This window comes from Ursus arctos, unplaced genomic scaffold (genome assembly GCF_023065955.2).
Source record: "Ursus arctos isolate Adak ecotype North America unplaced genomic scaffold, UrsArc2.0 scaffold_27, whole genome shotgun sequence".
In the NCBI taxonomy this organism is placed as follows: domain Eukaryota; kingdom Metazoa; phylum Chordata; class Mammalia; order Carnivora; family Ursidae; genus Ursus; species Ursus arctos.
The window spans coordinates 35,246,636-35,274,510 of NW_026622952.1; the positions used below are offsets into that span (position 1 = coordinate 35,246,636).

At 43.2% G+C, this 27,875-nt stretch overlaps 1 protein-coding gene across 7 annotated transcripts in view; it reads left to right on the forward strand.

Moving 5' to 3' along the window:
• STOX2 (storkhead box 2) overlaps nucleotides 1-27,875 on the forward strand; it is a 209,027-nt gene that overhangs the window by 159,528 nt on the left and 21,624 nt on the right. The window contains exons 1-2 of one of the 7 annotated variants that reach the window (XM_057303374.1): nucleotides 15,669-16,730; nucleotides 16,837-16,957. The exons of the other annotated variants lie outside the window; for them this stretch is intronic. Coding sequence (XP_057159357.1) covers nucleotides 16,882-16,957 — 76 coding nt within the window. The 5' untranslated portion in view covers nucleotides 15,669-16,730; nucleotides 16,837-16,881. Of the gene's footprint in view, nucleotides 1-15,668; nucleotides 16,731-16,836; nucleotides 16,958-27,875 lie in introns of those variants that run through there. 7 annotated transcript variants of the gene reach the window in all.

The following is a 27,875-nucleotide window of genomic DNA, read 5'->3' on the forward strand; positions in this document are numbered from 1 at the left end:
CTCAATTAAATACATCCTGAAATAAAAGTAAGTTTTTATAAAAGGAAAACTAAGACCAAAGTTAACATATTGGCTTTTGTTGTCAACAGTGCTTACTTATTTATGATTATGTTTATTTAAACAATAAAGAGAAGATTCCACTTGTGAGGAAGATAGATAAAATACTCCACCCTGTCTTTCCCACTGAATGTAGCTGTGAATTGCGTGCAGAAGACATTAAACTGCCACGTGAGGACTCTGAAAAGAAATGGTAGTAGCAGGCAAATTGGGAAGGAGACCAGAATTTGAAGTACCACCAAACTGGTTGTGAGTTTCCTCTGTCTAGCCCCTCTGGTATCACATGGCATAGACTCAAAGGTGGCCCAAAACCCAGTAGGGCACACTAGTGTGGACAGAAAGATCTTGAAAAGAAGTCCTCACTTTCTGACTTGAAGAGCAGAAGAATGGACTCCTACATTCAGATGAGTGAGTGAAGTCACTGTTTTGTTTCTTCTTTTTTCTTTCTCTCTGGTCCAACTTATAGTCATCCTACAGAGAGATAGCAGCAGTAGGGGCTGGGCAGTCATCTCAAACTGTAAAGATAGGGGAATCCTTCTCTCTGATGAGAGGAACCATGGTCGCAAGGGTGTAGGGTAAATTCCTATTACTTTTTTTCCGTCTCTCTGTCCTCCTACAACTTAGCATCAGACTGACTGAGATAGTAGCTACAAGTACATGGTTGAGCAAGGAAACCAAAGCCTCAGCCTTCTGGCAGAAGGACCCCGGGGAACTAGAAAGTGTTGAGGAGATCACTGAGAGGAGGGAGCTCAAGACAATTGTCACATAAAATGTTGTACAAATTCCTGGGTCCACTTCTAAGCTGGGCATGTGTGCATCTGGACCCTAAGCAGCATCCTAAACATTTGGAGGTCTGACATGAACTAGACCATGACAAAATTCTCAGATTGACCACTGAATGGTATGCACAGGGGACAGATCCAAATAGCATTGCAAAAGCTTTAACCACACTGACATTCAAATCATACCTGACAGGTGGTTTGGAAACTGCAGCCTGAATTTACCACATTGATCACATCCCTTAAAAAACAAAACAAAACAAAAATACCCCAAAACTTTTTCCTTAGGATTTAAAGACTCACACAACACAATAATTAACATTATTCAAAATTACTCAGTATATGAAGAACCAGGATAATCTCCATTTGTTTGGTAAAGGGGAGTCAGCAGTTACGAGTGCTGAAGTGTCACATGTTGCAATTATTAGACAAAGACTTCAACTATTAGAATTATGGTTCAAAAATTATGGATAAACACTCTTGAAAAAGAATAGGAAGGTAGAGTGGAAAGGGACAGAGGATATAATGTAGAATCAAATGTTTTAGAATTGAAATCTTAAAATAACCAAAATTAAAAATTTATGCATGGGCTTAATACAGAATGGAGCTAATCAAAGTCTGGACTTGAAGATTGATCAATGGGAGTTATTCAATCTCAACAACAGAGAATAAAAAATTGAAAGAAAAATAAACAGAATCTCAGGGGATGTGGGACAATACCAAAATGTCTAAAATTTTTGTCATCAAAGGTCTGGTGTGATCTGAAAAAATACTTGAAGAAATAATAGCTGAAAACTTTCTAAATTTGGTAAAAGACATAAACTTTCAGATTCAAGAAGCCCAGCATATTCTAAACAGGATAAACTCAAAGAAATCTATTCCCAGATACATCATAAATTGCTGAAGATTAAATAGGAAAAAAATCATGAACGCAGCTAGAGAAATACGATACATAACATAATAAAACAACAAGTAGAATGACTGCAGATTTTTCATTAGAAATGATGAAGGCCAAAATGAAGTGGAATGATATATTTTTAAAGATTAATTAATTTTTAGAGAGAGGGAGTGTGTGAGCATGAGTGGGGGGAGGGGTAGAGGGAGAGGAGCGAGAGAATCTCAAGCAGACTCCCCCGAGCACAGAGCCTGTTGCAGGACTCAGTCTCATGACCCATAAGATCATGACCTGAGCTGAAATCAAAAGTTGGACACTTAACCAACTGAGCCACTGAGGCACCCCATGGAACAATATTTTTTAAATATCCAGTGAATGTATCCTTCAGATATGAAGGTGAAATAATGATATTTTCAGATAAAAGAAAACAAAAAAAATTCACTGCCAGAGACCTGCTCTAAAAGAAATGCTGATGGACAGAAAATGCCAGAGGAAAACTTGGAACATCAGGAATGAAAGAAAAGCAACAATGATAAATATCCAGTTAAATATAATTAACTTTTTCTCTTAAGTTCTGTAAAATATGTGTAATGATGGAAAACAAGTATAAACAAATATAACAAATATATAAAAAAGGTGATGAACTTTTCAGTGTGTATAGATATAATGTAACAACTATAACATAAAAAGAGGAGAGTAAAGGGACCAATATGGTGGTAAGGTTTCTCACTTGAAGTGAAGTAAAATATTAATTCTAAGCAGACTGAAAAGTTAAGCATATATACTGAAATGTTTAGAGGAACAACTAAAAACACTATACAAAGAAATTAATAAAAACTCAATAGGTAGATTAAAGTAGAGTAGTGAAAAATATTCGAATATTCCAAATGAAAATAAGAGGAAAACAGGAACAAAATGAGGGTGGAAGCATAAAAAGTGGTAGATCTAAATCCCAACATATAAACAAGTACATTAAATATAAATGGTTTAACATACCAAATAAACAACAGATTGTCAGAGTGAATTTTTTAGAAATGACCAAGGGATATGTTGTCTACAAGTAATATATTTTAAATATAAGGATTATTATATCAAAGACCCAACATTTAAGGAGGTGTTAAGTTTAGTCACTCAAGTGAATAAGAAGTCAAGAAAGGGGTCTTGGGGAAACCCCAATGACCGGTTTGCTAGTAAGGAGGAAAGAAACAAAACGCACAGTGAAGAGGAACAGAAAGCTGTAGCAAAGCATCCCAGAAAAAGCCAGCTGGATTGGCAAAAGTGCAGAGTGTGTGTTGTGGAGAACCAAAGAGGAAAAGAAAATATCTGACATTGTCAGAAGGAGCAGAAGGCAATTAGAGAAAGCAAAGTGTAGGCTTTGTCAACACACAGACTTCAGAATTCCCCTTATGATAATCTAAAGAATGCTATGCATAAGGGAAGATTTTATTTGCCCTTACAGTGGAAATCAGTATCTATGCAAATCTTGAAAGATGAAAGGAAGGCTTATAGTGATTCAGAACCAGTGCTTGTCCTGCTGTATTCTGAATGGTGAGCTACCTGGAGGCAGGCTTTGTGTCTGTCTGGCTCTTTCTAGACCTGGAAGTGTAGTAGGCTTTCAATAAGTACTTGCTGAATTATTCATGAATAAAGTATCTCTAAGACCAATTTTTATCTAAGCCTGTTTCAATTATCTTCCCTGTCATAGGCCCAAGGTTCATTGGGAAAAAAATGTGTGAGGAAATGCAACCAGGTCAGCGTCTCAAGGGTGACATTGGTAGTTAACTTAAGAAATTAACAAGATGTTGTCATACATTTGACAACTGAACAGTAAGATTCTGAACTGTAAAGGTAGAAAAGTATGCTTCAAATATTTGGGGAAGTTTTTATTTTTCTAAACAAAACTGATGCTCAAAGACCCCAGGTTCTTAACATCTTTAAGCCTCAGTTTAACCAGAAATTTGTGAATATCCATTCTCTGAATTTTCAAATTTAATTTAGATTTCCCTCCATCCTTTTTCTACAACAAAATCTGCCTGCTGTGTTACATAAGTTATGATGTCCTATGCCATAAAGTAATTTGTTTAATATTTTTGTTTTTTGGTTTTGAAAGTTTTGTTGTAGTATGTCCTTAAATTAAAAAAAAATTTCCTAAGGAACTGGACATTTTGTTATTGAATAAATGTGATCTGTAAGTTCAAAATAAATAAATAAATAAATAAATAAATAAATAAATAAATAAAATGATGTGACTAGGTTAAAAGTAAAAGCTAAAATGACATACCATGTAAACACTAATCAAAAGAAAGCTGGATTGGCCATATCAATGTCGAAAAGTACCAAGCAAGGGAAGTCATTTGGGATAAAGAGGATCACTGCACAAAAATGAATGGGTAAGTTCATAAAGATGACATAAAAAGTGGATGTACTTCTTCCACCATACACAAAAATCAATTCAAAATGGAATTACGACTTAAATGTAAGACCCCAAACTACAGGACTTTAGAAGAAAACAGGCAGCTTCAGGACATGAGTCTTGGCAATTATTTTAATGATTTACATTGAATGATTTCAGTGACTTCAATGATTGTCATTAGATATGACACCAAAACCACAGACAACGAAAGCAAAATTAGGTAAGTTGGACTAAATCAAACTAAAAATTTCCACACAGCAACAAAATCAACAGAGTAAAAGAGCAACCTATGGAATGGAAGGAAATATTTAGACAACATATATTCAAGAAGAGGTTAATTTCTAAAATATATAAGGAACTCCTATAACTCAGTAGCAGAAACAAAAACAAAAAACTAAAAACCTGATTTAAAAATGGGCTAAAGACTTGAATAGACATTTCTCCAGAAGAAATATACAAGTAGCCAACAGGTATATGAAAAGATGCCAACATCACTAATCATTAAGGAAAGGCAAATCAAAACCACAGTGGGATATCACCTCATACCTGTTAGGGTAGCTATTGTCAAAAAAACAAAAACAAAACCAAAAAAACAAGTGCTGGTGAGGTTGCGGAGAAATTGGAACTCTTGTACACTGTCGGGGGGAATGCAGAATGGTGCGACCACTATAGAAAACAGTGTAAAATTTCCTCAAAAAAAATTAAAAATAGAATTACCATATGTTCCAGAAATCCCACTTCTTATTTACTCAAAAGAATTGAAAGCAGGATCTTGAAGACGTATTAGCACTCCTGTGTTCCTTGCAACACGATAGACAAGATGTGGAACAAACTAAATGTCCATCAACAGATGAATGGATAAGCAAAATGTCATACATACATACAATGGAGTATTATTCAGCCTTAAAAAAGAAATATATTCTACAATATACAACAACATGGATAAACCTTGAGAATACTATACTAAGTGAAATAAGCCAGTCATAGAAGGACGAATACTGCAGGATTCTACTTAATATATCTAAAATAGGCAAACTCATAGAAGCAAAGAATAGAGAGGTGTTTGCCAGGGGCTGGGGGGGGAAGTGGGGAGTTGCTAATCGATGAAATATATGAAATTTTAGTTTTGTAAGACGAATAAGTTCTAGTGATCTGATGTACAACATGTGCCTCTTAATAACAGTATTGTATTGTACACTGAAAAATCTGTTAAGAAGATAGATCTCCTGGTAAGTATTCTTACCAAAAAAAATCTGTCTTTTAAAAAGAACATAGTAAAACTATATGTACTTAATAACAGAGCTTTAAAGTACATGAGACAAGATAGGACTGAAAAGAGAAATAGATGATTATAGCTGGGGACTTCAACATGAGACCTGCAGTAATTGATAGAATTAAGTAGGTTGAAAACCAGTAAGAATATAGAAAAACTGAACAATACCATTAATCAACTAGATCCAAATGACACTTTGAAAACATTCCTCCTCAAAATAGCAGAACATGCATTCCTTTCAGATCCTCAGAGATCATTCACAAAGATAGATGATATCCTGAAACATACACCTAAAAGCAGTTAAAAGAATTGAAATAATTCAAAGTGTGCTGTTTTACCATAATGGAATTTAGCTAGAAATCAACAACAGAAAGGTAGCTGATAAATCCCCAAATACTAGGAAATTAAACAACTGCTTCGAAGTAATCCATGGATCAAAGAGGAAGTCCCAGGAAAAGTAGAAAGTATTTTGAGGTGAACAGAAATGAAAGTACAACATATCACAATTTATATGAAGCAATGAAAGAGGGCTTAGAGGGAAACATATAGATTAAGTGCTTATGTTAGAAAAGAAAAGTTCTGTAATGAACCATCTAAGCTTTTGCCTAAGGGAACTAGAAAAAGAAGAGCAAAATAAATCCTAAGCAAGCAGAAAGAAAGAAAGAATAAAAAGTAGATGTCAAGGAATTTCAACACAAAGTTAATGGAGAAAGCCTATGAAGTCAAAAGTTGGTTCTTCAAAAATAGCAATAAAATCGATAAACCTCTAGCCAAACTGACCAGGAAATAAGATATAAATTGAGAATATTAGGAGTGAAAGAGGGCATATCCCTACCGACCTCACAGACATTAAAAGTAAGTGAGTACCACAAACAGGTCCGTGCGCATAAAGTCAACAGTTTAGATGAAATGGACCAAATCCTAGAAAGAACATCCTATCAGAACTCACTCAAGAAGAAGTAGATTACCTGAATAGTTCCTTATCCTTTAAATGCATTTAACTGATAGTTAACATTTATCCCCCAAAAACCCAAAACCCAAAACTCCAGGTCCAGATAGTTTTCTACCAAACATTTATGGAAGAAATGCCACCAATTTGACATGAAAAGAGAAGAAGAGGCAACACTTCCCAACTCATTTTATGAAACCAGCGTTATCCTTATGCCACAACCAGACACAGATGATACAGTGAAACTACAGACTAATGTACCTCATAAACATAGACGCAGAAATCCTCCAAAAAATATTAGCAAATTGAATCCAGCAATATACAGAAAGAATAATAAACCGTGACCCGGAATGCAGGGCTAATTCAGCGTTTGAAAACCAATCACTGTAATCCACCATATTAAAAAACTAAAGGAGAAAAAAAAAATCACATGATAATATCCATTGATTCAGAAGAAGCAGTTGACAAAATTCAACATATGCTAATGATAAAAGCTGTTCATCTGGGAATAGAAGACAACTTCCTTAACCTGATAAAGAACATCTATAAAACTCTGCTGCTGACATCATATTTAATAGAAAAAAAAAACCTGAATGATTTCCCCTTAACACTGGGAACAAAACAAGGATGTCCACTGTCATCATTCCTATTCAGCATCATGCTAGAATTCCTAAAAAACATTCCTGTGTAAAAAGGAACTAAAAGATTTACAAGTTATAATAAAACTGTTCCTATTTGCAGACAACATGATTGACCGTGTAGAAAAATCTCAAGAAATCTATGAAAAAGCTCCTAGAAGTACATGGCTCATTGGATTGCAAAATTACATAGCCAATCCAGAAAATAGTTTAGTAGTTTCCGATAAAGGTAAACACACTCTTACCATATGACCCAGCGACCCCGTTCCTCCTACCTGCAACAACACGGACACATCACTTGTTTCCGGAGTTAGGAGTGCGTAAGGAGCAGGTCGAAGGTGTTCTGGACGGGGAGGGGATGATGGAATTGTTCTGTGTCTGACTCATCCTGATCGTGGTGGTAACTACGCAAGTCTACAGATGGGTTAAAACCCATAGATGTTGAACATTAAGAATGTCCTTGATGTTGGTATGTTAATTTAAAAAATTACACCAAAAAATTACAGGCTTTCGTGGTAAAAGGGAATGGTATCTGATATTCTTGTGAGTGCTTATTGATTAACTAGATCAGTATTGTCCAACAGAACTTTCTGAGATGACGGAAATGTTCTATATATGCCATGCTCACTATGGTGAATACTAGCCCCGTGTTAGCTAACGAGCACTTGAGATAGAGGAACTAAAATTGAAATTTATTCAATTCAAATTAACTTAAAGGTAAAAAAAATAAGCATAGCTAGTAGCTACTGTATTGAACAGAGCACACACACATGATTGTATAATCACTGAGATCCCAGACGGCAGAGAAATTCTAATTATTTTTATCCATTCATTATAGAGGGGTGAAAGGAAATATGACTGACATATTTTTTGACACCAGAATTTTATGATTTTTTTTCCCTGGTTTTGTAAACACTTTATTTGTGAATACAGATGTACACTGTGACTGTCTCGAGATGACACGTGGAGACGGCACTGAGGATTGGACTAACATCAGCCAAAGAAGTTAGTGGATAAGTAGGAGTCTGCGGTAATGACTACTCAGGAAACCCAAGCCCACATAATGTGATTGTTGTTTTTCCATCAATAACTGTTTACCGGCTTTAGTGCTGAAACCACTGTTTTCAACCACTGTTTTGAGTACTGGAAATACAGTCCAAATCCTGTTCTCACCCGAGTCAGTTGGAACAGTGTAGACGTTAGAGTCAGCCCAGGGTTTCTGAAGTGTCGGAGGAACAGCACGCTGGAGGCACCCCAATTCCCCTGAAGCATGTGTTTGGATTAGTGGCTTCCCCCCACCCCACTTCCAGCAGCGTTCTGTCGGAACCTGTGAGAAGCAGGAACCCAACCCAGGCATGCCGAGTTCAGCTTCGTGATCAAAATGTTTGGCCGGTATTTCTTTACACTCCGTCTGGACTTAGTTTGCCGTAATTTCCCCCCTCTTATTCATAGTTTTCTTGGGGAAGGTAGTGTGATACCTTCTTTTCATGTGTGTTTACTTTTCATTCTTTAGTTAATTAGAAGCACCTTGAGGTCAGAGGTTAGTTCGATAGATATGTCTCCTTTTAAAAAATATGGCAGGCTTTGCAGCGTTCTTTTTTCTCTTTCTTTCTTTTTTTTTGTGATTCCATCTTACAGAGGAGGAATGCAGCCCACAGAGAGAATGACTTGGCCATAATTAAATAAGCCACTGATAAAGTAATTCAGTTTCTCAGCTCTTTGACCTTCTAACTAATTCCAGCTAAAAGAGCTCTAGGATTCTATAATGGTATGTCTTTAAAGCTGCAGAAATACGGATGATAACTTTGAAAATGAATTGGGAAATACCAGTTTCTGGTGTGTTTTCAGATGTAGCTGTTGCTTCTCAAATTGGGGGCATATTTGCCTCTGGGGACTGGGGCCTACACTGCAGGTTTATACAAACCTCGAGACAAATGTGGACAGGCTTTCGCGAGTGAGTTCCCTTGTAGATTTTGGAAAGTAATGTTGAATGATGTTCAGTGGAAACAGTTTTTTAAAACTTTCACTATTAAGACAAAAAGTGATATATTACAGAGTATAATATATAGTTTGCCTGAATTTCAGGGAGACTTCAAAACAGAATCTTTTTCCCTGGCAAACTGTGGGCTTTCTTTGGGCACAGTGTCCCCGTCCTCTGCAGTTGCAAATACTGAGTACCCCTGTCTGAGATGTACCTAGGTGAGTTTTCACCCAGTGGATTGGAAATGATTAGTCCACAAATCCAGATGCTTTTGTAGTAAAATTATAATGGAATTATATGACGTTGAATTAAATTATACGATCTCACTTCCCCGTGTCTTCCTGTAGTTTTGTTAACATTTAATATCAGAACATCAAATTTAAAATCTATCTTTTACCTGAAAACTCACCGGCTCTCAGTTTTTCTGACTTCACTTTTATCTTTTCCTTCCTTGTCTTCTTTGGATGTTGATTAGAAGAACTGAGGTCAGAAGAATAATTTATACCACAGTGAGGAATGGAAAATTGGACATCTGCCTGCTTCATTTATAAGATCTTACCCAAAATGCATCCAGAAAGGCCTTGGAGTTTAATATTCTTTTAATAAACTTTACAAGGTATTGCGGAATAACGGAGAGATGTCTGCACTGAGAATCAGGACCTCTGGGGGCTAGCTCTGGCTTTGCTACTAACTCTCTGTAATCTTGGGCAAGTCATCTCCCCTATTTGGACCCTAGGATTATCTTCAGTCAAATGATAATTCACCAGATCACTCTCAGTGCCTTGTCCAGCTGTAAAATGTTATTATTCAGTCTTCCTAATCCCAGGAGAATTGATCTAGTCCAAAGACTTTTTAAAAAAGATTTTATTTATTTGAGAGAGAGAGCATGCACACGAGCAGGGGGAGCGGCAGGGAGAGGGAGAAGCAGACTCCCCACAGAGCAGGGAGACCGATGCAGGGCTCGATCCCAGGACCCTGGATGTGGGGTTGTATCTCAGAACCCTGGGATGTGACCTGAGCCGAAGGCAGCTGCCTAACCAGCTGAATCACCCAGGCGCCACAAATCCAAAGACTGTAGAGAATTTTAGTAAATCACGTAGAATAATCTTATTCTTCACTCTGTGGTCCTGTTGGTGTTCCCCACTGCTCGCAGGGATCCCACAAGTGTATTTGTTCTTTAAATATTTAGTTTGCTTGCCTGTACTGTGCTGTACGGAATCCCACCATAATTGCAATCGCTTCTGCCACCGTAACAATAATGCATTCACCTCGGTAAACCCTGGGCTGTGAAGCCCTTGAAGACTCTGGAACTTTCTGTTTCTGAAATCACTCTCGTTAAATTTTAAATTTGTGCCTTTTTTTTTTTTTTTATCAGCACTGGGGAAGTCTCGTCTGTTATTGGTGCCCAGGGATTTCTCTTTAGAGGATTTCTCCTCTTCCCTTTATTTCTCAGTTTGAACTCATCTTCTACCCTGGGCACTACTCCAGATGTCAGACAATCAGCCGAGCACAGACAGGCTTTTGGATGGATTCTGGGTGAGTCGTGGTAGGTGTGCATGACGCTTCTAGAAATGCATTGCGGATAATACTCCAATATTTCACGCTGGACATTCTGGAAAGTCCCTTGGGGAAACAGAAAAGTATCTCACATCTCTGCACTTCTCTGTGCTCTTTGTTCAGGCATCTGGTTGGGTCCCTCACAATAGGCTCTTCCCTTGTGTCGGTCATTCATTATCTTCTTTCTTTGGATGCGTCCTGTACCCTGTTGCCACAGCAACCTAAGCTTACAGCAGGAATAGCATCCCGCTCTGTAAGAACCTGTAATGCTTTCTCCTACAATTTCCTGCTTCTCAAAATCTTCTCTCAGTCTGATGGCTCTGGTTTTATCTCTGCCCATCTCCTTCATGGATCCTGCCATGCCGGCCCAGCAAGGTTGGCCACCAGCCTTTCTCCAACACATCTTGTACTCTCTAACCCACGTGGTCTCTAAGCACACTGCTTTGCTGCCTCGACATCCCCTACTTTCTTCTTCCTCCCCCTCTGCTGACCCGTCTTCGGGGCCCACCGCGGCTGCCACTCCGTCCCGTAGCCCTGCCCAGTTCCCACCGTGCTTCCTGGCCACCTCTGTCTTGGGTCGGAAATTACCAGATTTCTTTGGTCTCCTGGTACTCTTTCCCTGTTTGCCTTGAATGACTCAGGTTGACACGAAACTGTGAGGACAGACGCTGTAACTTCGTCACCTTTGTTCTGACCTGGGCAACAAGCAGCATCTTACACGTTGTCTTTAAGAAATGTCTGTTGACTTGAACTAGATCGAATTAGGGTAGGTTTAGTATAATGTTGCCGCAGACTAGGATTTTGTTTCCTGCCCCATTGGTATGTTCTTGCAAAGCAGAGAGAGTCTGGGCATCACAGACTTCTGTGCGGTGATGCGGGTGCAGAGAAGCCCCTGGGGGAGAACGTCTGGCCATCCTGTCAGCATGCCATGCCTCTAATGCACCGCCAGAAGCTTATAAATACTTGTTTTTGGAGAATGAGGGGTTCACGTAGCGGTAGTGCTTCTTAGGATGAGACTTACTAATAGCTATGACAAATGCCAAGCGGATTTCATTGCCAATATAACCTGGGTCATTTTCTAATCCATTGGAGACTGTTCTTTTTTTTTTTTTTAAGATTTTATTTATTTATTTGACAGAGAGAGAGATAGAGACAGCAGTGAGAGAGGGAACACAGGTAGGGGGAGTGGGAGAGGAAGAAGCAGGCTCATAGCGGAGGAGCCTGATGCGGGGCTCGATCCCAGAATGCCAGGATCACGCCCTGAGCCGAAGGCAGACGCTTAACCGCTGTGCCACCCAGGCGCCCCTGGAGACCGTTCTTAATCTGATTTTAGGCCACCCCTTTGCCTCCTCTTCGTCTGCGTTCCAGGATGAACCCTCTGCCGCAGGCAGGCCCACCCCCTGCCTCGGTACCTCCATACCGGGGTTCACACTTGCCCTCTCCCACTCATTCATTCATTCAGCACATGTTTATTTTGTGCCTACCAGTGACTGGGCACTTCTCAGGACTACATCTGTAAACACACGGCACGCAAAAACCCCTCTCTTCACGGAGCTCACGTTCTAACACATGCATGCCCTTTCTCTTCTCTCTCCCCAGTCCAGATTTTAGGACAGATTTGCCTTTGCCTTCGAGCCGCTCCTGACTGCTTCGGCCAGGTGCTTGATTCCAGAATTCTCACAGGCACCTGTTACCCGTTCCTCCTCTTGGACAGACACTGTCTTGTGTTCTTTGCACTTTCTATGTGAGAATATTGTTATCTCCTCAAGTGTCTTAGAAGCTTCTTGAGAGTAGGGACTACGTCATTTGTTCATAATCAGGTTTGTGCGTACCAGTACGTGGCCTGCACCATCTACGCTATTGAAAGACGTTCGGATCTCCGTACTTACAATAGGACTCTGCACCTGGGCGCCCAATAAATATTTTTAACGGATTTGAGATACTCGTTGCTCTGCTTTGTCAGGCACAGTCGCTCTAAGACTCTGCTCCACCATCCGCTCATCACAGCCTTCGGTAGGACCTTGCGTGACGGTGCCGCGGGGTGGTGCTGCTGTGACCTCTTTTGCCAAGGAACCTGTCAAGTGCCAAGCACAGCCCTGCCTGCACCTCCCCAACTGAGCAAGCACCCCTGCGATAGTCTGTGTGGTGTTTGCAAACCTTTACTGTAACACCGAAGCTGGGATTAAAGGGAGCAGGAGGCGTCAGGGGGAGGAGGAGGGCTGCTAATAACGTCTGCAGTTGATGCTTGAGTTTATCTCCCCATCAGACTGGTAAGGAAAACATCAGAGGGCCTTTCTCGCCTTTATTTCCAAGTCGATGCTAATGGTTGTCCATCCTAAGACTCACTGTCTAGAAGGGCAGCAAAATGAGCTTCTGGTTACGGTGGTGGCTGATCCGTTACCCTCCTTTGCATGACCATTCAGTAACTGGCAGCGAGGCAGGACGGCGCTGGTTGCAGACTGGGCAAGGCAACTGCTGGGAAGGGGACCCCGCCTGTGAACTTAACCTCAGTGGCCTCATGTGTAATGAAGTGAATTACCTTCAATTTAAATGTAAAAATTGAGGTGTAGGTGTTCTAAAAAAATTCTTGTTTCTAGGGGTAATTTTATTATACGAGTTGAGAGGCAGTATGTGTGGTGGTTAAAAGCTCGGGCTCTTAACTCGAGGGAACAAACTGAGGGTTACTGGAGGGGAGGTGGGTGGGGGGATGGGGTAACAGGGTGACGGACATTAAGGACGGCACGTGATGGAATGAGCACTGGGTGTTATATGCCACTGATGACTCACTAAATTTCATCCTTCAAACTAGTAATACACTGTATGTGAACTAAGTTGAATTTAAATAAAATCTTGATAGAAAAAAACATAAATTTTTAAAAGTCCTTCATTAAAAAAAAATCACAGACCCTGGGCCTGTTGCCCCAGGTTCAAATCCTGCTTCTGCCACTTACTAGCTGTGGAACTTGAGGAAGGCAGTTAATCTCTCTCTCTCTCTCTTTTTAAAAATTTTATTAATTTATTTGAGAGAGAAAGAGAGCATGAGCCGGGGGAAGCCTAGAGGGACAAGCAGTCTCCCAGGTGAGGGGGGAGCCCAACATGGGACTCAATCCCAGGACCCTGAGGTCCCGAAGTCCCAACCACCCAGGTGCCCCTGTTAATCTCTTTTTAAATGGGGATAATGACAGTACTTACTTTACTGGATTCTTGGAAAGCTTAGGTGAGTTTCTAATATGATCACAGGTGACCCACGTATAGTTAGAAACACGCATATTTGAATATTAGAAAGTTTGAATACATTGCTGTTGTAATTTGCCGCCCTTTCTCTTTGGGTACTTTTTTTCTTTATCCATTTATTACCTTTCCTTTATCATAGAGGAAACTTGAAATTTTAGCTGTCAAGAGGTGGTCCAGTGGCCCAGAGCCTCCAGAGCTAAAGGTATCTCTATTTAGATCTTAATTTTTAATACATTTCTCATACACTTACATCTTTGCACTCTTAAAGTGCAGGGGCTTATTAGGCGTACTTTCTGCCCTTGTGGTGATCAGACTGTGCCCCGTAGGAATGAGGCGGAGCCGGTGGGATTTGGTAGGTTTACAACTAACGACACGACCAGACTCAAAGGGAGTTGAGTAAAGGTGAGCGGTCTTGGTAGGACGCCCTGGTGCTGGGCCACGGGCTCAGTCTATGTCACGGGTGAGAATCTAGGTGGCATTTCAAATGAGAGGAAGTCATACATCGGGAAGGAAAATCAAGACCAAACCATTTCTGATGAAATGCATACGGCATAACTGGTGAGGAGTTTTTAAGTGCATGAATGAGGCCTCACGTACTAGCACTTAATGTGAAGCCGTTCTCCGGGGGTTGACGGTGTGACTCAGCCAGAAGCCTACTGTCATCTTGGACCATGTGACTGTCGAGTCCAGAACAAGGGAGGGGAGAGCGCAGCCAGAGTGTCCTCAGCTCTTCCTACAGCACTGTAAGAGGGAAGCCGGCGTGCCAGATCGGAAGCCAAGAGGGGAAACCACGAGGGCAGAGGACTCGGAAGCTCAGACGGTTGCAGGAGTCGAAGAAGTTTTACTTAATAATGTCAAGACCAAGTGTATCAGTCTGTCAATAAATGATCATAGAGTGTGCCTGCTTACAAAGGGTCCCAACCTGTAGGCCATGGGAGAAGAAAGGGTTCGGAATGTAGGGACGGGAATTTGGTTTGTAGATACTGCGTATTTTGTCAGGCGGAAGAGGGTTATACATTTTTTATTTTCCGAGGGCGGAATGGGAATCACTGTGCGGGGTCATAGGACTCAGCTCGGGGACGGAGGGCCTTCACCGGGGCTTTAGGGGAGGCTCAGGCTGGGCTGAGGCCCCGGCTTCTGCAGGACGGGGGCGGTGACAGGCTAAATCACAGAAGTTCAGAGAGGCTATGACTGTGGTGGGACTTGAGCCCGCGGATCCTTCCACTGCAGTGATCTGGGACAGTCCTACGGCGAGATTCCTGCCGTCTCCGGACTCCCAGACTGGCTGCACCCTCTGCGTCATGTTCGTGCTAGGCTAGCTGCTGCATTCACGGGGACGTGGGGAACGGGCCGTCCCAACAGCCCCTGCCACCCACATCTACTTGGTTTCTGTGTATTGGACAGTTTCCTGGCCCCTGTTTGGTTCCTGAGCGCAGACTGTGAGAGGCGCCTGCTCTGCTCTTCTCTCTTTGGGGGCGGTTTGGGCAGCATCAGTACTAATACAACGGAATTCTCTTCTTCCTTAGCGATTCTTTTCCTCCAGCCTCCATTTTTCTGTGCTTTGAACGTGGTTGCTGATACTCCCCTCTCCCTTTCCCCTCTGCCAAACACCCACCCCCCCTTTTCCTCTGGAGATGTTTATATGCGGTGCCTTGTGCTCTAAATAGAGATGAATCATTTTCTCTATGGTTCTGTGTGTATGTGTGTCTATAAATACGATCGCACACGTGCGTGTGCACGAGTTAGTGCGGGGCTGATGAGGAGTGTGGTGCAGCCCAAACCGTGCTGGGAAACAGACATTTGCATGCAAATATGCATTCGATTTTTTTTTTTTTGTCTTTACTGATCTTAGACACAGATTTTTTTTTCCCAAAAAGCAGAGGAAGCAGCGATCTAAAAAATAGATGCGAATCCTACCACTCCGTGCAATCTTGGTGGTGTTGGGAGCTCAGGAGAGGCTCACGCTGCAAACGAGTTCCTGACATAGTGACCTCATTCCCAACACCGCCTCTCTAGGCGGCCGCAGAGGCTGCACCCGCGGCAGTGAGCGGCGGGCCGCCTTTGCTGCACGCCTGCCGGCTGTGCCGGGAAGGAGGAGACCCGGGCTTGCAAGGGCTTGCACGGCGACTGGAATTTATGACAAATAGCTCACTGCAGCTAAACTTTGATCCAGTGTGCAGTAGAACCGCCTGTTACACACAGGAGGGAGATTCGTCCTTCATCACAATGAAAAGCCAGCCTTAAAAAAAAAAAAAGAGAGAGAATGTGTCAGGTTTATAATTACAGACTGGTGAGTATATGACGCTAGAATCATTTTAATGTGTATTTTTTTTTCTTCAAGCATCTGGAGGTATATTGCCCTTTTTGGTGTTTTAATGATGAAAAAAATCTGAGTTGGCGCTGATGCACGGGAGGCGAGCTGGGCCCCTCGGAGAGGAGGCTGTACCCCTCGCAGCCCCGGGCCTGGGGTACAGTCCCAGCCCTGCGTCTCCGCACTGCACAGACAAAGGAGCCTGCACAGACAACCAGAGGCTGTAGCTTTTCTCGGAGCGATGACTCATTTCAGTTCACAAAGGATTCTGGGCAGGGTAGTGAGAAGTCAGGTTGGCTGATCCGTCCCGATGACTTCACTTTGCAGAGAACAAGGCAGAAGCCAAGTGACATTGCAGATTCCTGAGGCACTGCAGCGGGATGTGGGCTCAGTGCAGGTGGCTCTGATATATGGCCTAGGCATGGGACAGATTCCAGCTGTTCCAGGCAAATAGGATGAAAGAATGGTAAAGAGGATTTTTTTTTTCTCCTAAAATCGTTAACCAGCAAAGTACATTCACAGAGCCTTCTTTAAGGTGCTTTTTGCCAGCTTTTGAACCGAACTCGAACCAGTATCTCGAGAACTGAATTGTAAGAAGAGCTGAGAGTTCTGGAACTCATTTTTTAAACGTAGATGGACGAAGGTAAAGTACTGGCTTCCTGTTGTGCTCCACGTGCCCTCAGCAGCCCATCTGAAATGCTCACTGAGGCTGTTACGTCTCGAAGGCTTACTCTTTCTTCTTATTCCAGATTCTAGGACGTCCGTTTCTGTTACTGGCTCCTTCTTGTGCCTGGATGCAAAGCCCTTTGCACGCACCAGGCTTTAGCGTCAAAGCTGCCTGCGGGATGGAGCCAGTCCAGAAAGGGTCAGGTAGGTTTCCCCTGCTTTTCTTTCAAGAGTTGTTGTGTGCGAAGCAATACGGTAAAATGTCTACACCCGCTCTGATGAGGGTGTGCTGTCCTCTGAAAGGTGGGCTTGCTGTTATAACCCCGTGCGGCCTCCATCGAGGCAGCAGAAGCGCCTCACGTAGGCTGCCCCCCAGATGCATGATTCATCCTAAGTCACGTCCCAACTGAAAAGTCAGACAGCTGTAGGATCTGCAAATAGGGAATAATTAAGCTGCTCCAGATTTCCATCAGCCGTAGGATCTCTTCCACTGTTCTTGATGGAGGCGTTTGGTAAACACTATCTGACATCTTTTCTTCTCAATTAATATAGTCCCTGAAATTTGGCGTGCTGTTTGGCCCGTTAACCTACACGCAGTGCACTAAAATCCGAGGGCGCCTGATTTAGACGCTCAGGGACTGTTTCCAACACTAACATCAGATTGAGGTGGCTGTAAACCAAGCAAGCGTATTCCTTCCGAGTCTGCTTTAGGACTCAAATTATTACATAGCTGTTTTCTTACAACATCCATGGGCTTTTCACACAAGGGCTTTCTCTTTTTCCGTAGGGAGATGGCAAAATGGGGTCCTCCAAATTCCATTACATGCTGTGTTTCCAGAATGAAACTTGGCAAATCCGAGAGATGGTTTTACCATCTCACCGAATTTATAGGTTAAGCAACTCTTTGTCATTAAAGATATTTCTGAGAGTACCAAATCCCTTATGTCATTTGTAATAATAATTCGAACATTTTAAAATGCAAACTATACATTGGATCGGCTTCTCGAATATCTCTCTTCTCTTTGCTTTCATATCCATCCCCTTAGCTCACCCTTTTGCGGAGGGGAAGAAAGCTGCTTCCTGTTTTGCTGTCAAGGATGTCTCTTCTCTGTGATAGCGCTCTGCATCTTCAGAGCAAAGTGGAGAGTCAGTCACATGCTTGGTGACATCATAGTACGTTGAGAATGTACAGTAATTATATAAGGTCCCCACACCCATCAATTCCATTCATCCTTAAAGACCCTATTCAAAGTCTCCCTCTCCTATAAAGCTTTCCCTGATTAATCAACAGGAGGTCATTTCTTAATGCTGTTGGGGAATTACTATTTCTCTCTTGGAGAGATGGGTATAATTATATATTAATAAATTCCTATCGTAGGACTTAATTGGTAGTCATTCTTATATTTTCTTGTATCTCTTCTAAGGATGTTGTAAACGGTAATTTGAATATGTTAGAATTGCTTGTATTTTCACACATTTGTATCATGTTTCCGCACCTAAATCATAAGCTCATTGAAGGCAAGGATCAAGATTGATGCCTTTTTCCAAAGTTCATATCTCCTAGTAGTTCCCTCACATGGAAACACTCAGGAAGTAGTTGATTAGGAAGAGAGGCAGTTTAAAAAGCGTTCATGTGTCACAGAGGGTGAGAATGATCTGTTTTGTTCATGTTAATAGTCTTCCCAGGGTAGATTAATGTAGGGTAGACGTCGGGAGTTCAGACTCTGGAAACGATGATTGGTCTTCCCTTGAGTTAGGATTACAGACGTGCAGCTTATAAAGGGTTGTTACTGTTCAGAACAAATGTGAAGACGAGGCCCTTACGTGTGGACATTGATTATGGTTTCCTCGATTAGGAAGAATATTATCGCACAAGCTGTCTGTAGGTAAGAGTATGCTAAATACTGAATATGCTTGTGAAAGTGACTTTCTTGAATCCCACAAGACGTGTTCCTTACGAGAGGTGACCGTCACGGTTCTATCAAAGTTTATGTCGCTCCTGGTGTCCCTGGTCTTTAGCACCAAGGGTGCTCAAACTCAAGTGTCGAGTTTCCTTTCTTGGGTAACAGATTGGCCCAGCCAAACTTGGTGTCCTTGTAACTATCTACCCATCCAATTTCCCGTCTTCTGGTGCTCTCCTCTCCAGGGTCCCTGGGTAATGTATGCTTCCTGTTTGCTTTCAGACCATTCTCCCCCAGCCCGGTAATACATGCCAAATGCTGTGTGTGTGTGTGTGTGTGTGTGTGTGTGTGTGTGTGTATCTTAACTTTTCTGCTTCCCAGTCAGACTCTTCCATTCGCTCAGTGCTCGTGCTCACATTAAAAATAGAGAGGTGAGAGGTCTGATTGAACTAACTCATATCAGTGTAACAAAGACTATTGCCCTCGTGGCCTTCTTGCAGATGTCTCAGTTTTGTTTAAAAAGAAAAAACAACGTTTCTTTTTAGGTCCAAATGATTTTCCTATTGGTAGAAATTCAAACACCACGAAAGAGTAAAATGAATAAATTCCGATAGGCTCAGAGAAGGTAATTGTAATACTATTTCTATTTGTCGGATATTTTTTGGTCCCAGGGACAGCGTAAGCGTTCAACATCCCTATCTCCTGAATCCCCTCAGCTCTACAAAGTGGACCTCACTTTGCGCCCTTTACCAAAGAAGAAATGGCGACCCTCCCCGCCGCCGGATTAAATAATTTGCCCCAAATCCTGCATCTAATGAGGAGCAGAGCTAAGCTCTGAATCTGGTGTTGGCTGCAGAGTCCGGGGCCTCGACCCCTGTCTTGCGATGCGGGACTTGGGAGAGAAAAGTTCCTTGCTGGCGCAGGGAGTCGGAAGTGTTCTCTGTGGTGTCCCTGGCCTCTGCACGCCTCCATCCCAGCAGACTCTTGCGTGTTCTTCCACAGTAGCCCCCGCGGCCGTTGACAGGGGTGCTAGAGTGCTCAGCTGTTGGGGAGTTGGTAGCAGTCATTCGGTATAATTTTGCTGCGATTTGGGAACTGCCAGCGTTTATATATATTTGAACTGTATCTCATTAGGCCTTCTTGTTCCGGTGTAATTGCGTTGTAGAGAAATCAGTCACCGTGCGCTTGCCATACCTGCACGGGTGAAGCAGGGAGGACAGAGGCCGAGAACAGCTGTGGCAATTCTGACTTGTAAACAGGGGAAGCGAATGACCCTGGAGATGTCGGACGGACGTATCAAATTGTCATCGAGAAACATCATCCGTGGAAATGGAGCGTCTCCTACGGCTCTGGTGTTAGGCTGGGTTCTGGTAGAGGATGGAGATGGAAGAGAGCTACGCGGTAGCTTGAAAGAGGCATGTCGGTTCTGTCTTGCATGACACTCTTCCAGCGAGGAGGAGGAGGACGCTGTGTTCCACAGGACTCCTGTTGGCCGGGGGCCTCACAGGATCGCGCGACATCCGAGAGGTCTTACCCGTTGTTGTCAGCTAGGACTGGCATGTCATCACGGTTTTCTTCCTGGTGGTACACGGCTGTACCTTAGCCCTGGATGAGCGTTTGGAGAGCAAAGGGGCAGCCGGTGATGGAAACGTCTGGAAGTTAGCCGGGGCTTCCCTTGCCTTGTCTGTACGTGCGGTGCCTAGGTTTTCAACAAACACGTGCGTGCCTGCTTGGGAAGGGCGCGCTGCTGGATTTAGTCCGTGGTGCCTAACATACACTGCTCTCGGGTCGTAATGTGGAGCCCGAGCAAAGGTGTGAATTACTGAAGCCTATGATTGGCCTGATGGCTCATATTGCCATCCTAACTTTTCAGCTACGAATCTATTGCAAGAGCAAAATGGTCCAGCAGCATTAGCTGCTTATGATTAGACAGGCGTTGGCGGTCATCCCTGGTAACGGTGACAGTGGCCCCCTAGCAGGGGGTTCTCGGCCATCACTGTCCTGTGGTCACCCTCCTCTGCCTCATTCTCTACCCTTTCTGGCTTATTCATCTCTGCTTATCCTGCAATGATGTTTTTTATCAATAGTCAAATCTCAGGAACAAGAGCGATAGCTAATATGACTAATGAAAGCTTGCAGAGTGAGGAAGGTAGTGGGTTTCTCCTACAGACCAGCGAGTGGATTTGTCAGTACACCTAGGAGCCGCGCGTCTACGCATTAGGCTGCGAAGCAGGAAGGTTCAGGGGATAGGGTGGACCTCAGCCCATCTGTGCATACGCGCACGCGTGTGTGCCGTGTGCCACCATGATTGCTTCTGTTTACTCTCATGTGCAGTTTCTTAGTGAAGTCATAGGTTGCCGGCCACCACTAACTTTGGTATTACTAATGGGAGCCCCTCATTTACATTTCTCTTTTGAATTAAGACGATTTATTCAAGTGATAGCTTAGGAATTGGACCTTCTTTAAGAGATCCATCACATATTGAAATAAAGCACCAGGTATATTTGCAAAAGCTGTTGTAGAATTTCTAAATGTTCTAAAATTCCTTTTCTTAAAAAAAATGTCATCTGTACTGCCATCAACGATTACAGTGAAGGCTCAGCCTTTAATTTCTGAAATCAGTGGCATTTAAACCAAACATACGGTAAACTGGTAAAGGGGCCTTTCTCAATGCCACTTTCCTTTTAGATTTCAAATACAAACATTTGAACATCAAGGATAGTAATTTGGTTTCAAGGGAAAGCTGTTGAAAATGTTGCAGCGTGTGAGTTAACGGGAGCTGTATGCTCTGCCCCCCTGCGAGGGGGTTGCTGTCTGCTGGAGAGGGTCTGGGAGGGGAATATGTGTTCTTCTGGGCAGCTTCTTAAAAATATTGTAGTAGACCATCTGTTAAAAGAACCAAACACCATTTATACATAAAATTGGGGTTAATAAATTGAACTGTGTTGTAAAACCCAGGGTCTGTCTCAGGCTCTGCCTCAGAGACATTGTTCGCTTAACCTCAGAGAGCTTATGACTTCCCCAGGCTCAAGGGTGTTTCAGATAAAACTTGGCATGTCAGGAGTCCTGTGTACAGTCTATTGAAAGGATAACAGTTGCATTGCTGCTTTGCCCACTCTACATTTTATAGGCATGTTTGACCATTTTTATGAGTCACGGTATCTACTGCATGTGGTAATTTTATTGGCATCTATAATTTTAACTTTAGTGTTAATTTTGGCAACACCGAGAACAAAAACAGACACACTTTAGTCCTGAGGAGCAAAGCTGAGCAAGACTTTGAATTAGAAAGAGCAAACGATGAGGCCTTTATTACAAGGGGAGAGATGAATGGCCAATATATATTGCTATTCTTTTTGAAATGAAAGCCTCCTTTTTTCAGATTGGATTGAGTATTAAAATAGTTTCTCCAGCAAGCTGGAAATAGACCTACACATGAGTACTGTATTATGCTTTTATGCCAGAATTCTGCTGCATTGATAAAGAATTATACAATCATGGAGAGCCTGAAGGAATCTTTGACATCATCTCCAAACCCTCATTTTATAGATGAGGAAACAGACGCAGAGTGGTAATTGTATTTTGTTATGAGAGACTGGGCACTTATCAAAATATCTCCGGAATGCCTTTATGTGTTGGGAATTTCCCGATTATAAGTTAGCACAGTTCCAGGACTGCGCTGGGAAATAGGTTGCTTTGATTGATGAACTTCCCTAGGGTCACGGGTCACTCTTTAATCCAGAGTACAGATTACATTGGCATTCACGGCAGAAAATAGTATTTACAAATAAAAAGGAAAACAGGATAATTTAAACATAATGGTGGTGGTTGAAAAAACTGGATTAAAGAAGGCTAGGATAGAAGATGGGCTTTGGAGTACTTTCCAGGGTGTAGTTTATGATGATTTGGTTCTCCTGGAAAAATTTTGGCCGTCTTTTTCTTATAGAGTTGCATGAAGATGGAAGGAAATAGATTTATGTTTGCTTTTCTAGCTGGGTAGCTTTTGGAAAGCTGCAGGTATCGTCTGGGAAGAGATGGTTGTGAATTGTTGTGAAAGTCATGTCTTCTCAGGAGCTGTGTCTCCCTGCCTCGGATGCAGAGGTTGGAGACTACAGAGAACCTAAATTAATGACTGAGAAAAAATGGCATTTATAAAGAACAGAGCTTTATTACAGTACTTTTTTTTTTTTTTTTTGGCACACAAATAGAACCAAGATAGGACCCATTTTGCAACATGAGTGCCTAAAGGTATTGAATGTATAACAGGCTCTCAAATGGATTTCTTGAAAGGATGAATTACGTGAGGGCGAATTTTTTTGAAATAATTCCAACAAAGGAACTGGCCAAAAGTTGGAAGGGAAGGGGGGGGGGTTTCAATAGTAAAAATGTATGTTCGTGATGAAGATATTTCTGAGGTGGAAATGATTCGCGGCAGACGGTACAGGAGAGAGAAAGTCGGCGTGTGCATGATCTCCGCCCGTCGTTCCAGACCCTCCTTGTCCACTGCCTGGGCAATTGTCATCGTTGCGGGGGGCGAGGGGGGGGTTGTTTCCCACAGTTGTCCAAGAGTGATTTTCTAACACCGACGTGTCTCGTCATTCCTCCGGACAAACACACGCAAAGGTTCCCCATCAGCATTGAGAGTTAGATCTAAGCCTCTAGCTGGCTCTGTTGTTCTCGCCATCCCACCCCCAGCGTGCTCCAGCTGTGCCCAGGTGTGCCCAGGTGCCGCAGGCTGCCGGCTTCCGGCCCGCATGCGCATGCGCGCTTTCCGCCTCAGCCGGACTCCCCATGCCCCGCCCCACGCGGCACCTGGCGCTCTCCTCTGCCCTCATGCTGCTCAGCTGACCGGTACCTCAAAGAAAAGCAATGTCCAAATGCTCACTGAGCCATTTTGACTTTGATGTTACATGCTCTTAAAGTCAGAAAGGTGTGATCACAACTGGAATATTGGCATGTCTTCTCAGATTGTAAATTGACTTACCAGAAATTTATGGGATGCTTACTCTGTCCAGGGCACTGTGCTTGGTTTTGTCTGAATTATTTTGGATTTGACACGTGCTCCCTAAGGGCTGTTTTTAAAAATGGATGTTTATAAGAAAATAAAGCTGAAATAAAACCTACTTACCCCTTATTTTTAGAACCACAGGACAGAGTTGTGGCAGTCCAGAAAAAAATGTGTTAGCCTGCAAAGTAGCTATGAGTTGTCTTTATGAATGTGTTCAGAGCTCATTCTGACAATAGAAAAACCCATCCCATAAATTAGAGACAAGTCACAATTCATAGTTCATACACAATCGGGTAATTTCTGTACATTATGGTGACCATAATACTTGAGAAGTACTTACATTCCCTTGTTTTCTTTTTTGACCATTAAGTGTGGTCCAGGTGTTTGAAGAATTTTCTGGTATTTTTTAAAAGATTTTATTTATTTATTTTGAGAGAGACAGAGAGAGAGTGTTCAAGTGGCAGGGAAGGGCAGAGGGAGAGAGAGAATCTCAAGCAGACTCCATGCTGAGCATGGAGCCCAACACAGGGCTTGAGCTCACAACCCTGAGGTCATGACCTGAGCTGACATCAAGAGTCAGACGCTTAACTGACTGAGGCACCCCAAATTTTCTAGTATTTTCTAGTATTTTAAGAGTGACTAGCTGGCTCCCGAAGCAGGTCTTATATAAAAGATCCATAGAAAATCATGGTGAACTTGAATAATGTGTTGTATTAAGACATAGCTACGATTCCTTAAATATAGGTCTTAAATGCACGTCCTGATCGTCACTCAATATATAATTATTTTTCTGTGATGACTGCTGTGTTTCGGTGCACTGATATTGATGAAACCAAGAGAAGGAGTCTTAGAAATTTCCTGGTTGAGTATATTTGGTCTCTTGTTATTTTGTTTGTTTTGCAATTATTTAGCAAAATATGTGAAGGAAGTCACAATCCTTTAAGTACTCTGGGAAATTCCTAGGATTACAATGTTATAAATGGATATTCCCTTTCTTTCTTTCTTTCTTTCTTTCTTTCTTCCATTCAACAAACATCTACTGGGTGTCTCGTGTAACCTCTGCATTATTCTAGGCACTGGGAATATAGTCAGAACAGAGAATTCATGTGTTCTTCTTTTGCAGAGCTTATAGTCAGGTGGGTGAGACAGACAGTAAACCAGTACCCACCCACGCACATTCAGAGAGTGAAGACAGTAGCTTGCTTAGATTGTGGTACCAACTCGGGGGGGGGAGGGTTCCACACCACCAAGCAATTTTCTAGCCCCAGCCTACAATTCGGCTGATTCCTGATACCGTCTACCCGGAGAGATCATCAGATCCCACAGGTTTTATCTGAATTATTTGGGATTTGACAAATGTTCCCTGAGGACTATACTTACATGGAAGTTTGTAAGAAAATAAAGCTGATATAAAACTATTTACCCTTTCTTTTTAGAAGAATATGAATTACGGCGGCTCAGAAAAAAATTTGTTAGCTGCCAAGTAGCTACAAGTCGGCTCACTCCTGTAAGACTGCCCCCTTCCAAGCCGGTGGAAAGCCCAAGTTGTCACCTGTGCTCCGAATGGACTGGCTGTAAATCAGAGGTTTCCATGACCCCCTCCTCGGACTCAAGTAACTTGCTAGAGCAGCTCATAGAATTCAGAGAAACGTTTTACTGATTCGAGTGCCAGTTTATTTCCCAAGGATACTGCTCAGGAACGGCTCAGGAAGAGCCGCGTGGGCTGAAGTACAGGGAAGGGGCTCAGAGCTTCCGTGCTCAGCGTGCACCGCTCTTCTCCAAATACCCATGTGCTCACCAGCCTGGAAGCTCTTTGAACCCCATCCTTTGGGTTTTTATGGAGGCTTCATCACAGAAACAGAATCAAATCACTGGCCACTGGCGACTGATTGAACCTGTCCAGCCCCTCTCCCCTTCCCAGAGGTTGGGGAGTAGGACAGCAAGTTCCAACCCTGTAATCACAGAGTGAGTTCTCCTGGCCCCCAGCCCCCCATCCTTCACTTCAGGTCCAAAAGTCACCTTATGAACATAACACAAGACACCTTCTCTCTCTCCTCACTTAGGAAATCCCACAGGTTTTAGGAGCTCTGTGCAGGGAATGGGGATAAAGACCAGATACGTATTTTTTATATATCACATATCACACTCGGACAACATGAGAGAGTGTCCGCGGTAGGGCAGGAACAGCATTGGGTCAGGTGGTCGGGACAAGGCTCCCTGAGGAGGCCCCGTTTAAACTGAGACCCAAAGGAGAAGCCACTCCAGCTGAGGTCTGTGCAAGGGGCCTCCCAGGAGCTCTGCAAATGCAGAGGCCCTGAGTTGAGAAAAAGCCTGTCGTGTTCAAAGAGCAGAGGAAGCTGTGAGTGTGTGTGGGGGGGGGGGGGGGGAGCAGGAGGGTCATGGTCCCAGAGGTGGCTGGACAGGCCCAGACCGAGGCCCTGTGGGCTGCTGCAGGCCTGGGGGAGCATTCTGCTCGCGCTCTTTCTGGTAGCAAGCGGCTGTCACCGTAGGACTTTAGGAAGGGAGGTGGCGAGTTTTCTGCTTTGCTAAGACCTGGCTGCTCTTGGAGAAGGGACAGCTGACAGTCATCAAGCTGGTCCAGTGCGCCGGGGTAGAGGGCGGTGCTTTGGGGAAGGGGTAACACTGGAGGTGGAGCGAAGGAGCCCGTCCAGGGAGCATCCGGGCATAGTGCAGAGAGGATTGCCCATGGGGTTGGGGACTGGAGGGGAGTGGGAAATAATTTATCTTAGTACAGTATAAAAATGAGAGGACGAAAGTGTCACTTAGAGCATCCAAATTCCATTCCATTCTAGATCCTGAGTTAAAAGTTATTGTACATGTTCATTATTAGAGCGAAACTGAGCTTTTCCAAAACAGATGTAATTCAGACAGACACACTCGAAGCATGCTGGCTCTCGTAGTTGGCAGCGACGAATGTAAAGAAATTAACTTAGAAGATGGCAGTTCAACCCAACACATCATTTCCGCTAAAAGCATAAGGACCAGCGTGGACTAAACTGCAGTGCTTAGTTTTGCTAATGGTCTTTGCTTTTCCACAGAGAGTGCAAGTTCCCCGGAACCTATACAAAATCAGAAAGCGGACCTGCGTTTAAAAAAGAATCACGTTTAGTAGTTAGTATCCTTGAAGTCCTTCCTTAATCGTGGCAGGCAAATCTCAGAAGGTGTTCAACTTCCAAATGGTACATGGGTCCAGAGGTGCTGGAGTCTGCTGTGATCCCCCCTGTGGCCCGCTGACCCCAGCTGCCTTTTCATCTCATTTTTAAAATCATCCCAAGTGACTCTGAGGTCCACGTGGCTAACTTGGCCACTCATCGAGAAGCTAGCCTCAGTGTCTCGTCCTTTCTGCAGAAGGCGGAAGGACAGAGAAGGAGTTCCAGAAAAGATCTTTCCGGTGGCTGTGGCTGAGCTACGGGGCCCACGGTGGGGGAGGAGAGAGCTGAACAGGGATAGCTCCAAACTCCCACCTCCATTGTACCTCGCAGCCACCCCTGGTTCATCTGTCACAAAGGAGGCTTTAGCATTAGATTTTGTTTTAATTGAGGACACAACAGGTTTTAAAAAAATATACAGTGTTCTAGGAAGTAGCATACTTGCCCACTGAGATGGTCCCACCCCTCATAATTCTGTCATTTTTGAGTCACCAATATGAATTGAGCTTACCCGTCATACCCCCAGTGACAGCCAAAATTCCATGTTCTCGTGTCTATCCACTGCTACCCACCAAAGGTTTGCAAGAGGCCTCTCTTTATGAAATTTAACCCAGAGCCCCCCAAAGTTTGTGGGTTCTCAGTGAGGTCAGTTCCTGTCTTTTGCTATTCTTCTCTTGTTCTGGGTTTGGGTCCTGCCCCCTCCCTCTGACCACTGGGACAATTGCTCTTCTCACCGCCATCTTGCAGAGAGTGGAGCCCTGAGTGAAGCAGGAGAGCGGGAAGCACTGAACTGAGCTGGTTTGGTGGGAGGTGTGGGGCTCCAACTTTGATGCTGGGGTCTGGCTGCTTCGTCCATGCGCCTGTTAGACTTAACCCTCCCCTGGTGGTTTTCATTCTCAGGCCCCGTTGGCCTGGTTTCATCCATCAGACCTTTTCCCATCTAGTCCATCAAAGCACGTTCAGGTTCTTTGTCCAAGGGCTTCTGGGCTCCCAGCAAACCAGGGATGGTGGCTGGGCACAGCTTTACGTGCCGCGACAGAGAG